This window comes from Geotrypetes seraphini, chromosome 4, assembly GCF_902459505.1.
Source record: "Geotrypetes seraphini chromosome 4, aGeoSer1.1, whole genome shotgun sequence".
Taxonomy (NCBI): Eukaryota; Metazoa; Chordata; class Amphibia; order Gymnophiona; family Dermophiidae; genus Geotrypetes; species Geotrypetes seraphini.
The window spans coordinates 260,149,726-260,167,187 of record NC_047087.1 but is presented as its reverse complement, the minus strand read 5'-3'; the positions used below and the strand labels follow the sequence as shown (position 1 = coordinate 260,167,187).

Below are 17,462 nucleotides of genomic sequence, written 5' to 3'. Positions count from 1 at the left end.
AACTCACATTCTTAATTCTGTCTTGATCCACATGCATTTTACCCTGTTAAGCAACTTACACTATCCTGTCTGCAACTTTCGGCAAAACAATCATGCTGGCTTGCTTTACCAACTTTTCCCAGGTTTCCAACCTAAATGCTATTTCCATCTCCCCGGGTAATTTCTCAACATCACCAATTTCTTGTTCTCTGTGTCTTGTCAGGTGTCCCCAGAGCTTTTGTTTTATTAATTTGACAAGTATGACAAAAAGTTGATTAAATTCCAAATACTAAGCCTTTGACAACAATAAAAATAAGGATGAAGAAAACAATAAAAAATCTTAGGGTCGCTATAATCGCCAGAAAAGGCAGTTGTAAAATATTTAAGCATGATCTGAAGGGGGTCGGTGGTGCTCTGACCCATATTATACAATCTATATATGCACCCAACAAAAGTTCCAATTTCCAGAAACCAGAATCCTCTCTGTGCTTCACAACGGATTAAGAAGTTACTAGACAGAAGAGGTAGAGACAGGATAGAGAAGGAATCAACTTCTCACTTACCAAGACAGGTCCGGTACCGGCACAACAAAACCAGGAGCCAGAAATCTCCACCGATTCGTTCCTTCTCGAGGTGCAATCCGTTGTCTTCGACGAGAAACCGTTCCTGGTCAACCACCAGGTTAATGCCGGCTATTACGGGTCTCGTAGGAGGCAAGGTTTGAAATCCTCCGAGGGAGACGATCGTGCCAAACAGGCTCAAGTAAATAATTTTTTCTAGCTTATTTTAAAGCTATGTCACAGAAAGCAAATTGAATCATATCAAATAAAAAAAATCGATTCAATTGGCAAAATAGAATTGAATCAATTTTTTTTTTCTGAATCGGACAGCTCTATTCCAGACCAACTAGTATCCTTGGGACAATGACTCATTCTGGATATCTATAGTGAGTTCACATGAAAGATCTGCAAGCAATGCCTTTATCAAATGCAAACCTCTCATATTCTGAAAATCAGAACGCCAAAGTATATCCTGGGGACTGGGTTGAGAATTACGTTTAAATTATTGAATAGTATTTGTCTCAGCTCCTGTTTTTACATATTTTATTGTGGATTTGTATTTTATATTTACATTTATTTGAGATGTCTGATTTTATTTAATATATAGTTTATATATGCAGCTCACATCCCCAAATTGGTGCGGAGGGGGGGGGGGGCATAAAAACAAACGTTGGCCCAGGGAGGGTGCCATAACTTCTTGAGTGGGGCCCGACTTATTCAAAGTGATATACAGCAATCGAACGCTAAAGTAGCACAACACCAGCTCCAGTTCCCTGTCCAGCAGGAAACATCAACCAGCGGATAAGGCGCAACAGAACCTGAGCAAAAATCACGTCCCTCCCTAGTAGTCTTTGACTGACGCACTTCTTCCGTCTACGATCTGACGTCAGAGAAAAACGGAAATGACGTATCTTTGCTGCCGATTTCAAACTACAGGAAGCCGAAGAGAGTTTTCAAATGAAAACGCCGTGCTGGGCGCGAAGTAGCCGTGGAGTTTGGTGAGTAGCGCCGGTACTAGCCTACTATTCCGAGTCTGCAGATTTCAGGGGCGCACGGATCTCTGCTTAGTTCCTCGCTTGTTTCACATGGCAGCACGTGTACTGTTTCTCGACATCAGCGTTTAGCTGGGACAGGGCTGCGTGTATTTAAACACACACATACTTACTGGTAAAATGCGGTAATGGCTAGTGTGCCAGCCGTCCGACTCCACGCCCTCCCATCTCCTTATGCTAGTGATTATAGTTCCCACAATGCTCATTCTTGCCATATGTTGCAAATATTTTTTGGACCTTTAAGTAATTTCTTAATGTTTGTTTTACAGAAAGCAAAAAAAAAAAAAAAAAAAGGTTCTTTAGTAAACAGGTTGGTTCTGCATTTTTGTGACAGTTGGGGATCGATTTTGCTTAGATTGCAGCTGCTGTATGCCTGTCCTCTCCCAGATATATTGCTCTAGGTGACAGCCTAGTTCAGGGGTGTCAAAGTCCCTCCTCGAGGGCTGCAATCCAGTCGGGTTTTCAGGATTTCCCCAATGAATATGCATGAGATCGATTAGCATACAATGAAAGCAGTGCATGCAAACAGATCTCATGCATATTTATTGGGGAAATCCTGAAAACCCGACTGGATTGTGGCCCCGGAGGAGGGACTTTGACACCCATGGCATAGTTTGTCTAATTGTTAAGTTGGTTCTTTGTTTCTTATTTGAGTATGTCTTGTTTATTGTTTCAGGTTTTTTTTACTGCTTGAAATTCTAGTTACTTTATTTCTTTAATAACTTAGATTTTTTTTTTTCAATCCTGTGGACAAATTTAATGATTTAATTAGATTCCCCTTTAGGCAAGCTCCAAAATGGCCTTTTTTCATTAACAAGATAGTTCACAAACTTCACTCCTTTCTGTTTTCCAGTGGTGTGTTCAGAACTTCTCCCTTCTGTAGCTGGGCGCTTAACGAAGTCAGCCTTAAGTACTTTATACTCATGTCTTTGCTTTCAAAACACAAAGATTATTAGTCTTATTTTCATAGGCAATCAGGATATGTTGGCAACAAAAATTGATGAAATCTATGGTTTGAATGTATTTCTCCAAGCTATAAAATTGGTTTTGGGTGTAAAAAGGCTGAATATGCAGCACTGTAATGCTGGCATTGTTTTGTTGATGCTCTTAGTGGAAAGAAGGGTAGCTTTACCCACTTCCAAGTGGCTTCATCTGGAAGTAAGCTTAGTCTTTGCAGGAGTCTGAACCAAATCCATTAGTAGAGCTTTGTTGTTTATTCAGGACAAACCCTTACTTGCCTATTTTCTTCAGCAATGTTTGAGCAAGTTCTGTGCAGTGGACGAACAGCTTAATGCAGGGGTAACCACACTTTTTTGGCTTTCGACCTACTTTTAAAATGACCAAGTCAAAATGATCTACCAACAATAAAATTTTAGAAAACACAAAGTTCACTGTATGCAGGGAAAATGTTAATTATAATTTGTATTCGGTTTTTTTTCAAAGAGGTAAAGGCAGATGACTTTAAAATATGCAATCACCTGAGTAACAACTATAAAAAAATAGACAAAATATACCCCCTACCCTTTTACTAAACCATGATAGCCAGGGAGCTGCACTGAATGCCACTTGCTGCTCCTGATGCTCAAACCACTATTGCGGTTTAGTAAAAGGGGGCCATAGTGCAAAATATAGACAGCAGATATAAATTCTCAAAATGGACACATTTTGATCACTAAATTGAAAATAAAATAATTTTTTCTACCTTTGTTGTCTGGTGATTTCACGAGTCTCTGGTTGCACTTTTTCTGACTGTGCATCCAGTATTTCTTCCCTTCTTTCTGCCTCCTCTTCTCTAGACCTCATTCAATTCCCCAACCAACATCTCTCTCTGTTACTCCATGAATCCAACTTTTTCTTCCTCTCTCCCTGCCTGCTCCCGCCACCCAACACACTCCATTCCCTCCCTCAACTTTTTCTTCCTCTCTTCTGCTCCCTCCCCTTTCTTTCTTTTTCTCTCTCTCTCCCTGCCCCCTTTACTTTTTTCTTTCTGTCTTTTTCTCTCTCCCTGCCCCCCAAGCCACCTCCACCATTGCCAAATGCCCCCAGCAAACACTTCTTCCTGTCTACTCTTACTCTTATTTCCTAAATTATGTATTTTTCTCAGTTCCCTTCCCCCATTATAGCGCATGCTCCCTCTCTGAATTCCTGTCACCCTCACAGCCTATTTCTTCTCCACTGCCAAAGTTCTACTCCAATTTTCTATCTCTATCAGTCTGTCACTCTTCCTTTTAGAGCTTTCAGACACTTCTGGCTCTTCATAGCAACATTCTGTGTCCCAGCTATTAACCCTTTCAATTCACTTCATCCCTTCATAGTCCCCTCTATTCCTTCTCATGACTTCACTCCCAACCTGTGCTTCACTCCCAACCGTGCGCCGGGCCCACACGCCTTCCCCTCCCCCCAATGTTAATTCTTACGTCGGAAAGGAAGTTCCGGACCAGCCAGGCAGCGATTGGCTGTCCCGGAACTTCCTCTCCGACGTCAGAATTGACGTGGGGGTGGGATGGGGTGGAAATGCTTGTGGGTCTGGCACTTGTGCAGTAGCTGCACTTGCCTGGCTTTTGCGGCATCGAGGAAAAGGGAGAAGGCAAAGGGCAACGCGAGTCTATCGCATTGCTCTTGTGATTTACTGGTCGATTGCGATCGATCTTTTGGGTACTCCTGGCTTAATGGTTATAACACTGGACTGAGAATCAGGGAAGCCATGATTCAGATTCTACTGATGCCCTTGTTAATTTGGGCAATCTACTTAATCTTGCACTGAATTTGGATCGGTGGCATGGAATGCTGCTACTATTTGGGTTTTTGCCAGGTACTTGTGACTTGGATTGGCCTCTGTGAAGATGGGATACTGGCAGTGGCTTACCGCGGGGGGGAGGGGGGGAGGTCTGCCCCGGGTGCAGCCATAGGGGGGGTGCACAGCTGGCCCGGTCCCTATTGTGCTCCCTCCCTCCCTTGCTGCCGAGTCCCTCCCTGCCCCTTACCTACGTGGTGCTTTCACACACACACATGTCCTGGCGGAACCATTAACCATGCTCTTCAATCTCTCCCTAAGTACAGGGAGAGTCCCCCTGGACTGGAAAACAGCTAACGTCGTTCCTCTGCACAAAAAGGGTTGCAGAGCGGAGGCTGCAAATTACAGACCAGTGAGTCTCACATCAATAGTGTGTAAACTCATGGAAACATTACTTAAATGTAAATTAGACACGATTTTGGATGAGGGGAATCTAAGGGATCCTAGTCAACATGGATTCACTAGGGGTAGGTCATGCCAATCCAATCTTATCGGCTTCTTTGATTGGGTAACAGGAAAGCTGGACTCGGGAGAGTCTCTGGACATAGTGTACTTAGATTTCAGTAAAGCTTTCGACAGCGTCCCACACCGTAGACTATTAAACAAGATGAAATCTATGGGGTTAGGTGAGACACTAATTGCATGGGTCAAAGATTGGCTGAGTGGAAGACGTCAGAGGGTGGTGGTCAACGGCACCCTCTCTGAGACATCGGAGGTGACCAGCGGAGTGCCACAAGGCTCGGTCCTGGGTCCACTCCTTTTTAACATATTCATAAGAGACTTGACCCAAGGGCTTCAGGGTAAAGTAACTCTATTCGCTGATGACGCCAAACTATGTAATATAGTAAGTGAAAGCAATCTGCAGGATAGTATGACGCAGGATCTGCTTATGTTGGAAAACTGGTCCTCGACATGGCAGCTGGGCTTCAACGCTAAGAAATGTAAGGTTATGCATCTCGGTAGCAGAAATCCATGCAAACCTTACACCTTAAATGGAGAAACACTAGCTAGGACTTCAGAAGAAAGAGACTTGGGAGTAATCATCAGTGCAGACATGAAGGCCGCCAAACAAGTAGAGAAGGCCTCATTCAAAGCAAGGCAACTTATGGGATGTATCAATAGAAGCTTCGTTAGCCGCAAATCTGAAGTCATAATGCCACTGTACAGAACCATGGTGAGACCTCATCTGGAGTACTGTGTGCAATTCTGGAGGCCACATTACCGTAAAGACGTGCTTAGAGTTGAGTCGGTTCAGCGGATGGCCACTAGGATGATCTCGGGGCTCAAGGGTCTCTCGTACGAAGAAAGACTAAACAAATTGCAGCTCTACACTCTAGAGGAGCGCAGGGAGAGGGGGGACATGATTGAGACATTTAAATACATCACGGGACGTGTCGAGGTGGAAGAAGACATCTTCTTTCTCAGGGGACCCTCGGTCACAAGGGGGCATCCATTCAAACTCAGAGGAGGGAAATTCGATAGTGACATAAGGAAGTATTTCTTCACAGAAAGGGTTGTAGATCACTGGAACAAGCTTCCAGAGCAGGTGATCAAGGCCACCAGCGTTATTGACTTTAAGAATAAATGGGATGCCCTAGTAGGATCCTTACGAGGGTCGAGTTAAGGAACTAGGTCATTAGTACTCAGACTTAATGGGGTGGGTCAGTAGAGTGGGCAGACTTGATGGGCTATAGCCCTTTTCTGCCGTCATCTTTCTATGTTTCTATGTTTCTATACACACCCAACCAGAAGTTGCATCAGAGACGACCTTTACGGCAGCCATATGCAACTACAACGCTATGGCTGCTGAAGAAGCGCCGGCCACAGGGCAGGGAGGTTTGTCGGACCGGGCCTGTTGTGGGGGGGGGGGGGGGATGAAAGCGCCACGAAGGTAAGAAGCAGGGAGGGAGAAAGGGAGGAAAGGTGGGGTGGAGAGGAAAAGACGCTGAAGGGAAATGGGGAAGACAGAGTGGGGAGAAGGACGCTGAAAGCACATGGGGAAGACAGAGTGGGGAGAAGGACGCTGAAAGCACATGGGGAAGACAGAGTGGGGAGAAGGACGCTGAAAGCACATGGGGAAGACAGAGTGGGGAGAAGGACGCTGAAAGCACATGGGGAAGCCAGAGTGGGGAGAAGGACGCTGAAAGCACATGGGGAAGACAGAGTGGGGAGAAGGACACTGAAAGCACATGGGGAAGACAGAGTGGGGAGAAGGACGCTGAAAGCACATGGGGAAGACAGAGTGGGGAGAAGGACGCTGAAAGGACATGGGGAAGACAGAGGGGGAGAAGGACGCTGATAGGACATGGGGAAGACAGAGGGGGGAAAAGGACGCTGAAAGGAAATGGGGAAGAGAGAGTGGGGAGAAGACGCTGAAGGGAAATGGGGATGACAGAGTGGGGAGAAGACGCTGAAGAGAAATGGGGAACAGAGAGGGGGAGAAGATGCTAGAAGGGAAGAAGACAGAGATGCCAGACTATGGGGGGGAGAGGAGGGAAGAAGATGGGTGCCAGACCAATTTGGAAGGGGGGGGGGAGAAAGGGAGAGGCACAGTAACAGCAAATGGAAGACACAGAGAGAAGAGAGTCAGTGGATGGAAGGAATTGAATGAGAAGATGAGGAAAGCAGAAACCAGAGACAACAAAAGATAGAAAAAAATCATTTTATTTCTATTTTGTTATTAGAATATATCAGATTTAAAATATATATCCTGCTAGAGACATAACTGGGGACTGCAAAGCCCAGGCAGTGCTTCTTTAGCTTCTAGCTGGCTTGGTGCTTTTTCGGACCAGGGAGCAGTTGCCCTAGTTGCACTCCCCTAACACTATTCCTGTCATGTGTGACTGCAGTATTCTGTTAGCATGATATTTCTGTGTAGCATTCTATAATAATTTGACTTGTTCAGTTTTCTTGATAGTAGAGGGGATACATGTGAAGGGGAGGGGAGACAGGGGTTTTGTTGGTCTTTGCTCTGTATATTTATATTTATAAAATGACAATTGTACAGTATTGTTTCTTTTTATACTTTAATAAAATATGTTCAATATAAAATCATAACTGACACTTGTGCAGATGGGATCAGATGGTTTGCGGACACTGAGCTTGCGGAGACGGGGCGGAAATGTGTTTTTTTTAAATTTCAGTCTTATTAGTTTGCCGGTCCACAAAATAATTATTTTATTTCTGCCGGTCCACGGGTGTAAAAAGGTTGAAAAATACTGCTCTAGGGCAGAGTCGGCAGCTGTGCTGAGGTGCAGGAAGGTCCCCCGATGACTCGTCTGCCGGCTTTGCTCCAGAAGAATTAAGTTATGTCGGAGAGCATGGACCCGGCAGACGCAGTCATCGCGGGTCCTTGCCGCAACTCCCTGCGTCTGCCGGGTCAACCCCCTCCGACGTAACTTACTTCTTCCGGAGCAAAGCCTGGAGTCATTGCAGGACCTTCCAGCATGTGGCTGCCGACTATGCTCCAGAGCTAGTACAGCCACAGCTCCAGAGCTCCAGAGCTACAGTCATCGCGACAAAGGGCAGGACTGCTGGAATGAAAGAGTGGTGCAGGGAGAGAAAGGGGGCAGGGTGGTATGGAAGGGTGGTGCTAATGGAATTGATGTACAGGGAAAGGGGAGAGAGACATAAGGGGAAAGGATACTGGATGGAATTGGATCGTAGGGAAAGAAAGGGGGCAGATGCTGATTGAAGAGGGGTGGATGGAGAGAGAAAGGGCAGACATTGGATGGTAGTGTGGCGGGTAGAGGGGGAGCCTATGCTGGATGGAAGTTCAGATGGGAGAGATAAGGGAGCAAATGCAGGAAGGAAATGGGAGGAGAGAAAGAGGGGAGCAGACGATGGAAGTGGACAGAGAGAGGAGAAGGTACTAGATGGAAGGGGTAGAGAAAGAGGGCACATGATGGAAGGAGGGAATAAATAAAAGGAGGGCTCATGATGGGGAAAAAGGATTGAGTTAGGAAAATACTGGAGGGTGTGAGGGAAAGAGGTGGCGAGCTGTAGGTAGACAGTAAAAAAGGAAATTGATGAAAGGGTAGTAAGAACTTAATCTAGATGGATGCAGAAAATGAGGGAAGAAAGGGATTGCAGAAGAGAGGTATGGGAGAGGGAAGGAGAGGAAAGAGATGCCAGACCAATGGGGGTGAAAAGAGAGATGGAAAGGGGAGGCATACAGTTTCTGGAAGGGGCATAGAAGGAGAGAAGATGCCATATAGGGGCAGAGAGATGGCAGCCAGTGGATGGAAGGAAGAGAGTAACAAGAAAATGAGGAAAGCAGAAACCAGAGAAGACAAAGGTAGAACAAAAAATTTCTATTTATTTATTGCTTTAGGAGACATGTGTCACTGTTTGTGGTGTTGCATTGTATGCAGAGTCCAGCTTCTTGCTGGTTTAATTTAACCTTTGTCTATGTATTTCTATTTTATCCCCCCTTTTACAAAACTGTGGAGCGTTTTTTAGTTCTAGCCGTGGTGGTAGCAGCTCTGATGCTCAGAATTCTATGTGTCAGAGCTGTTACCACCGTGGCTAAAATCACACTACAGTTTTGTAAAAGGGGGAAGGGGTTAGTTTGTGATGACATTCCATACTAGGCGAAGGTGTTTTCTGTATTCTGTGTGTTCAAAAGACATGGTTTTCTGTTAGGATTGACGGTGTAGGATTGATCTGTACTAGTCTGGCTTGTTTAGTTTTACAATGGGTGTATTGCTGTTGTACTTCTCACTACAGTATGTAAGATGCTGCCTTTTCCTAGGTACTCATGTGTGGCTTGTTACTAAAAATCATGTTTTTCGTACAGATGGGGGGTGCCAAAAAATGATGGGCCCCGGGCGTCACATTTGCTAGGTACGCCACTGGAAACTGGACTAGATTTTTGGAGAAAACAAATTGATTCACTGAAGTGATTCAGAGAATCGAATCGGGCAGTACTACTGCTCACCTCCAAATGATCCCCTCACTTAGCTTCTGGACTGTACCTTCAGTTCTGCTGACTGTACAGGCAAAAGGAGAAGAAGAGCAGTGATGCTTTGAACCATGTCCTTCCTTTCTCTTATTTACCAGGATCTGACTAGCTATTTAATGAGGGAGTTTTTGCTGGTCTTAAAATAGTTAATTCCATCTGAGTGTTACAGATGTTGAAGATTTGCAGCTACCTCTTGGGATCTGCCCCAAAGCTAAGGTGACCATATGTCCCGTTTTGAACGGGACAGTCCCGTTTTCGGATCCCCTGCCCCATTGTCCCCACACACAGCTTCGGGACGCCCAAAATGTCCCGTTTTCAGAGACAGCGTCCGGAAGCTGTGCGCAGGGACAACGGGACAGGCGATCGCTTCCTGTCCCTCCCCTGCCACACCAAAAAAAAAAAAAAGCCTCTCTCCAGGCCCGATTTAGGTCCACCGCCGCTGCTCCTCTGCTGCCACTACTCGAACCCAGAAGCCTTCTTCCCGACGTCAATTCTGACATCGGAGAGGACGTTCTGGGCCAGCCAATCGCTGCCTGGCTGGCCTGGAATGTCCTCTCCGACGTCAGAATTGACGTCGGAAAGGCTTCCGGGTTCAAGTAGTTTGCAGCAGAGGAGCAGCGGCGGTGGACCTAAATCGGGCCTGGAGGGAGGCTTTTGTTTTCCGCGGTAGGGGGGAGGGGAGGAAGTAGTCAGGCAGGCTGGCTGGCTGGCTCTGGGTGAGGGAGGTAGGTAGGCAGGTTTTTGGGGGGAGGTAGGCAGGCAGGCTGGCTGGCTCCGGTGGAGGGAGGGAGGTAGGCAGGCTTTGGGGGAGGTAGGCAGGCAGGCTGACTAGCTCTGGGGGAGGGAGGTAGGTAGGCAGGCTTTGGGGGAGGTAGGCAGGCAAGCAGGCTTTGGGGGAGGTAGGCAGGCAAGCAGGCTCTGGGGGAGGCAGGTAGGCTGGCTGGCTCTGGGGGAGGTAGGCAGGCAGACTGGCTGACTTTGGGGGAGACAGGCAGGCTGGCTGGCTCTGGGGGAGGCAGGAAGGCTGGCTCAGGGGGGGTAGGTCGGCAGGCTTTTTGGGAGGGGGGTGGGATAAAGGTTGGAAGTAGTGAGGGGACATAGGAAGGAGGGATGAAGGAAGGAGAGAAAATGGCAGAGAAGGGGGGGTTGTAAGTAGAAAAAAGACTAGAGAGATAAAGGCCTGGACCAAAGGGGAAAGACAGGAGGCAGAAGCAGGACTTTGGGAAGTGCAGACAGAGGGGGAGAGCCCCTGAGGAAGAGCAGAGAGAGACAAGATCATAATAGAGGAGGGAGAGAGAGAAAGGGAGACCTGGAACAAAGGTACAAAGGAGAACTGACATTGGATCTGGGGGCACTAAGGACATAGGAAGGAGGCACTGGGGGCACTAAGGACATAGGAAGGAAGGAGAGAGGGAATAGAAAGGGACAATTGTTGGGCCTGAGTGCAGAAAGAAATGAAAGATAGGATGCACAGTCGGAGGGAAACGCAACCAGAGATTCATGAAATCACCAGACAGCAAAGGTAGGAAAAATGATTTTATTTTCAATTTAGTGATAAAAATGTGTCAGTTTTGATAATTTATATCTGCTGTCTATATTTTGCACTATATTTGTATATTTTTCTATAGTTACTAAGGTGACATCGTTGAAAACCCCCAAATATAAATAATTAACATTTTTTCTGCGTATAGGGTGCTTTGTGGTTTTTAAAAAATTTTATGGTTACCATTATGAAATAAGATATTATGTGTACATGAAAAATGAATGGAAGAAATTGGGGGCGGGGCTAGGGTGGGATTGGGGTGAGGCTAGGGCGGGATTGGGGGCGGGACTGAATATTAATAGATGTCCCGTTTTGATTAAAAAAATAAATGGTCACGTTACCCAAAGCTCTCTTGTTGACTAATGGTGTGTTAAGCAAAATACTATTCTGGCAATCCCCTGTGGACCATCCCATTCTGCTGTCATATAAATAAAATGTTTGCTCCCTACATATTCTCCTGCCCCCCAAGTTTTATCCCATCCACCTCTCCTACAAGTCAGCCTCTACTATATTTTTTTCACACCAGAGATGTCTTCGGCGCTATCCCCTCTAAGCTAGCTTACCTCCACCAGTTTGCTAATCCTCCTCACCTTTTCTGGAGGTTTGCTGCAGATACAGCATCTGGAATAGCTGTTCTGATTTCTTGTGGCACTATGCATTGCCTAAACGTCTACATTATTATTCTCACAGTTAAGTGACAATGGTGTAGTTTAGACACTGCATTGTTCAAACTTGCAAAGTTCCAGAAGAAAACAGAGCAGCCTTCACAGAGGAAGCCTCAGTTATAAACCTCTAGACAAGATGAGAGGGTGGACTGGGAGAAGAAAGGAGCCATACTTGGGATGGTTGGGAGCCTCCATTGGCTGATAAGCATTAACATTTTAAAGAGCACTCCTCCATATCCTTCCTCAAGATTTTATTAGATTGCTTTTCATGGTTTCCATATATCGACCATGTGGTAGATTTTGATATTATCCTCATAAAGACATATCTTTCCTGCTAGCTTTTCTGCAATATTGCTTACAAAAATGTTGAAAAACTGGGTCATGAATCAATTTCTGCAGCCTACCACTGGTAATACCCTTTTCTTCAGAATGAGCTCCACTTACTACTACACTTTATTTGAGCCAAATTTTCAAAATGTGCATCCATAGGCACTGAAGAAGGAGTAGGATCTTCTCTCATACAGAAGATCAGGGTGAATGACCCTTCCCCTCACTTTGTCCAAATCTTCATTAGGTGTCTGCAGAAGTAGCACTTCGAGGAAATATATCTTGGGACCTGGGATCTATTGTACAAGTACCCAGGAACTTTACACAATGCCACACGAGCTTCCTGGTACCTGGGAAATAGTTTGCCTGTGACTTAATCCTGCCCTTTTTGCAACCTGGTATGCGTTTACAGACCCTGTGTGCCTGCCTTTGCACCTAAATGCATGACTAGGTCTCAAGGTTTAGGATGGGCCTCCTCCAATATGCTCTCAAACCAAACCTTTGCCCCAGTATGTCAGGTGCTGCAAAAAGATGAGTGGAATCTGGCAAGTATTTGGCTTGGTGGTGCTGCTCTAGGTACCAGCCTAGTAATCTATGCTTAAATCTAAGCCAGAGAAGCCTCCAGGTCAGGAGAGGAATAGATTTTCTATGTAAGGAATTTAAACTTCCAGCCTTGGTTTAGAAAGGGTTAGAATTCAGAAATAGGGGCATCCAGGTTGCCTTTTCATGGCTTCTCAGGAATTAGTGGCAGTACCTGTCCACCATCTTCTGAAAGATGTGTGGAAAGAGTTGTATCTCTGCCTATCCTTCAGAGACTCATATTTCCTCCCTTTGACAAGTGCTTTAATACAATCCTCATTTTAGTTTATGTTTGTGCTGTTGCACATTAGGAGGTGCTGATTAAATTTGCTATTCCTGTTTACTTGGAGCACTGAACATACCAACTGTTTCTCCTATTCTCTCATTCAAACCCCCAAATCTCTCTGCAATCTCTCCATCCCATTTGCTTCCCTCTTATTGCCCTGGGGTTTAGGATTACAGTATACCAGTTCCTCATATTTATGCCAGATCTAAACTGATTGTGTGCTAATAAGGCTAATGAAACTTATATAACATGTTCTCAATCTCGGCCAATAGGTAACTTAGATCTTGGCCAAAGAGTCTGAGAATGCATTGAGTTATAGTTTAATGATGGGTCTGAAGTAGAATTCCAGGGGAGAGTGTGGCGCAGTGGTTAAAGCTACAGCCTCAGCACCCTGAGGTTGTGGGTTCAAACCCATGCTGCTCCTTGTGACCCTGGGCAAATCACTTACCCTCTTTTTTTACAAAACCATAGTTTGGTTTTTAGCGCCGGTTGTGGCAGTAGTAGCTCTTATGCTCAAAGGAATTCTGTGAACGTTGGAGCTGTTACCACTGTGACCGTGCTAAAATCCAACACTACGGTTTTGTAAAGGGCGATTAACCCCCACCCCCAATCCAATAGCCCCAGGTACATTAGATAGATTGTGAGCCCGCCAAGACAGACAGGGAAAAATGCTTGAGTACCTGAATAAATTAATGTAAACTATTCTGAGCTACCCTGGGAGAACAGTATAAAAAACTGAATAAATAAATAGACAACACAGGAAGTAACAAATACATTTTAATCTCTTTTGCATGTTGCCCTCTGTTTCACTCCTATTAAGGCTTAGTACAAGAATGTGCACAGAGTGGTGACGATCTGCAGGGATTAGGGACAGCAAGGAAATAGCAACTGGTTTCTAGTAAGCATTGTAGCTTTCAAATTGTAGAAAAAAGTAATTTAAAAATGTTGCTTTCAAAAGCTGTGGAACACTTCAAATGCTGCTTTGCGGTGTTAAGAAACTGGTAATCTTAAATACAAATTAGTCTTCTCTGTCCCTGAGCATACTGCCAGCTGTTTGCTATAGCATTGTTAATATACAAATAAATCTTATTTTTCACTGGTGAGAGATATGAGAACATATGTGCAAAGTGGAAGGCAAGTTATGCTTAAATTTGTAAAAAGTAATCATAAGTGACATTAAGAAGTTTCCTCTCTTCTTTCATCTCACCTTGTACGCAAGAGGAAACATTAAAATATTTAGCTATTCCTTTTCATAACAGATTGATTTGGGAAATTGTCATTTCCTGCTTTACATAATGTTACCTAATGCATTTGTGTTTATACTCCTAGACACTCAAAAAATGACATCAAAAGCTGCCAAGGATATAATTTGCAATCAACTGAGAATAAAAACTGGAGCCTCCAAATCAGATACGGACTTAGGAAAACTTCGAAAAGAAAATGCAGCTCTGAAAAAGACTATGGACGAAGTTACCAAAGGAAAAGGCAAAATCACAGATTCTGAAAGAAACAGGTTTTTGGAGGTATGATATGTTTGAAGGCTTTAAAAGTTTTGCCAGTTCATTTCAGGCTTTATTTAGGGTGTCTTCTAACTATGGTACGAGTGTTATCACCATTGGTGCCCAACAGTCAATTATAGAAATGAATTTTATATTTGGACTTAAATCTGAAACTATGAAAATTTAAAAATTAAAGATCTTGACCAGTCTTGTGACTTGATGCACAGTCATGCAGAGAGACATGGGTTTAATCTATGGTGTATGTTTTCCACATCTCAGGCTGGCTGAGGGTGCTGTGGAGGCAATGTTCACATCATCTTTATGCATGGGCCATCCCTGATGACGGTTTGTGGTCAGTGATTGTAAGGTTTCAGTAGGAATCCTGATTGTATGGACTGGCCAAGGGTTTTACTGCAGTGACTAAATTGGGAAGGCTGGGAAACTGTCTTCCAGGTAGACTCATGGTACCTGATGCCATCCCTGTTTCTAATTAACCTGGTAACATGTAGCTTTCATCTAGCTGCCCCCTAATCCTGGAATAAATTACCTGAGTTTGTCCACCAAGTCCCTTCCCTTGTTTAAAAGCAGACTGAAAACCCATCTTTTTGATATAGCCTTCAATCCATAACCCTACTGTCCACCAACGAAGCCAGCAGATTAACCATTCCCCTTAACTGTATCAAGTTTATTAAAAGATTTTTTAAACCGCTTAATCAGGTTTCTAAGTGGTGTACAATATAAAATTTACATAAAAACATTAAAACTGGGGATACTGGATAAAATCTAAGTGACATAATAAAGCACTGATAAGACGTATAGACCTACTTCAAACAAAAGGGAAAAGGGGAAGAACTACAATCATTTGTCTTAGCTGTTTAGATTGTAAGCTCTTTTGAGCAGGGACTGTCTTTGTGACTCTGTAGTAGTAGTAATGGTAGCACAAAAGGAGCAAGTGGAAATTGTCAGGACATTAATTTAAAAAAAAAAAAAAATTCCTGGAGTTCTATATGGTGGTTGCGTTTATTACCCACAGAATGAAAAAAGAAATTCATCAGTAGCCTGGACATTTGACTTCTAGTGGGGTTTCCTAAATCCTAGTAACGGGAACACCAGAAATCAGGTAATTCAGCAGTAGTTGGGTATGACTGGAACCTTTCCCACAATTTCTCCATTTTGGTTTTCACTACTAAGAAATAGAAAGTCCAAGTGGATATTATCAAATGCATCTCCTAGTTTCTACCTTGGTTTTCAGCCTGACTGATTTATGTTTCTAGACTAAGTTGTATTAATACTGTACTTCTGCACTTTCTCCTATCCCCACCCCATGTAGAAAATCCTGGAACTGGAAACATTGAATGAAAAGAATAGCCAGCAGCTTGCAGAGAAGAACAAGGAAATCCAGAGGCTGAAATCCCAGCCAAATGTAGAAACACTGCACTGCCAGCTGGAGGAGAAAACACAAGAGGCTGAGAAGAGAGAGCAACTGTACAAGTCTTTGTCCAAAGAGACAGAAAGCTTGAAGAAACAATTATTTGAAATTACTGCCAAATGTAAAGAGTTTGAAAATAGAGACTCTGCATGTCAGACATCACAGGTAATTGTGTATAGGAAATAATGATTTAAATTATTTGTCATTAACCTTTCTAGAGCTACCGTGTTTCCCTGAAAATAAGACAGTGTCTTGTATTCATTTGGGGCCCCAAAAAGGCACTAGGTCTTATTTTCAAGTAGGGCTTATTTTTTCATGTACATGATCATCTCTCCCTTCCTCTCCTTCACCCCAATTCTCCTCTTTCCTTTCCCCCACATGTGCAACATCTATCTTCCCCTCTCACCCATCCCCTTGTGCCTTCCCTCTGTAGCATCTTTCTATCCCTCCATCCCCCTGTGCAGCAGAACCCTTGCCCAGCTTCCATCCTTCCCTCCCATCCCTCGGGCAGCAGAACCCTTGAACAACCGCCCCCGCCGCACAGCTGAACCCCCGCTGACCCTCCATCCTTCCCTCCCAGCCGATCCCCGCCGACTGACCATAAATACCTTCCAGCAGAGGAGCGTTGGGCCAGCAGCACTCACAGGCTGCTTCGCGGCCTTCTCGCTGGGGCCTTCTGTGTACACGGCACACATTAGTAACGCTGCACACAGAAGGCCCCAGCGAGAAGGCCGCTGGCCCTACGCTCCTCTGCCGGAAGGTATTTATGGTTGCGGTCGGCAGGGATTGGTTGGGAGGGAAGGATGGAGGGTCAGCAGGGGTTTGGCGATTCGGCTGTGCGGGGGCGGATCGGGAGGAAGCGTGGCTGACTAGGGCTTATTTTCAGGGTTAGGGCTTATATTAAGACCTATCCTGAAAATCATGCTAGGGCTTATTTTCGGGGTAGGTCTTATTTACAGGGAAACATGGTATTGTGTGAAGAGCTACTTAGAAATTAGAATGAATGACCACTAGGCAATTTCTCATCTTGACCAGTATGCTGGGCTTGGAAGGTGGAGAAGTTTGCTGTCTGCATGTAATTAGCATGACAGCAGCTTACATTGGAGGCTTATGTGCTGTGCTGTTCATTGTAGCTTCTTAAACTACTTGGATTTTTTTGTAACTTTCATGTTTTTATATTTAAGACAGCCAAGGACCCTATAAGACTCCTGAGGAAGGCATTTCTTTTTGCTGAAACACGGCCCATGGTGGGTCAATTTTATTTTATACTTCCTTAAAAGCAGCAGATGAATCCAGAGACTAGTGGGATAGCACCCATCTACCAGCAGGTAGTGGTGGTTGCAGCCTTTCTGCGCAGAGAGGGGATTCGGGTTCATCCTTACTTGGATGACTGGTTAATTCGGGCATCCTCCAGGCAAGAAAGTTTACAGGTGACTAAGTGATTTCTCTTCTTCAATCCTTAGGATGGGTCATCAATTTTCCGAAAAGTTCTCTCATGTCCCTCGTTGGAACATCTGGGAGGGTGATTCAACAGGGCCTTGGTGAAGGTGTTTCTGCCTAGGGACAGGGGCAACCCGTACCTGTAACCCGTACTGTGGTCCGACCGGGACTCTACAGCACCCCCAGTGGTTACAAGAAATAATAGCACTCGCGTGTGACCCGGACTGGAGTCACCCTGCAGGCCTGAACTGACACCAATAAATACACAAAATCAAAATTTTCCCAAGTAGGTTGGAATGAAAAATGCTTCGTTTTTATTCCTGGTAAAGCATAAAAGTCAGGTATT

At 44.7% G+C, this 17,462-nt stretch overlaps 1 protein-coding gene across 3 annotated transcripts in view; it reads left to right on the top strand.

Annotated features, from left to right (window-relative positions):
• The first annotated feature begins 1,264 nt into the window (after nt 1–1,264).
• CEP55 (centrosomal protein 55) overlaps nt 1,265–17,462 on the top strand; it is an 80,392-nt gene continuing 64,194 nt past the window's right edge. Inside the window, exons 1-3 of one of the 3 annotated variants that reach the window (XM_033943866.1) lie at nt 1,265–1,537; nt 14,078–14,271; nt 15,578–15,841. In XM_033943866.1, coding sequence (XP_033799757.1) covers nt 14,089–14,271; nt 15,578–15,841 — 447 coding nt within the window. In that variant the 5' untranslated portion in view covers nt 1,265–1,537; nt 14,078–14,088. The remainder of the gene's footprint in view (nt 1,538–14,077; nt 14,272–15,577; nt 15,842–17,462) is intronic. The other 2 variants (XM_033943867.1, XM_033943865.1) reach the window with 2 other exon arrangements.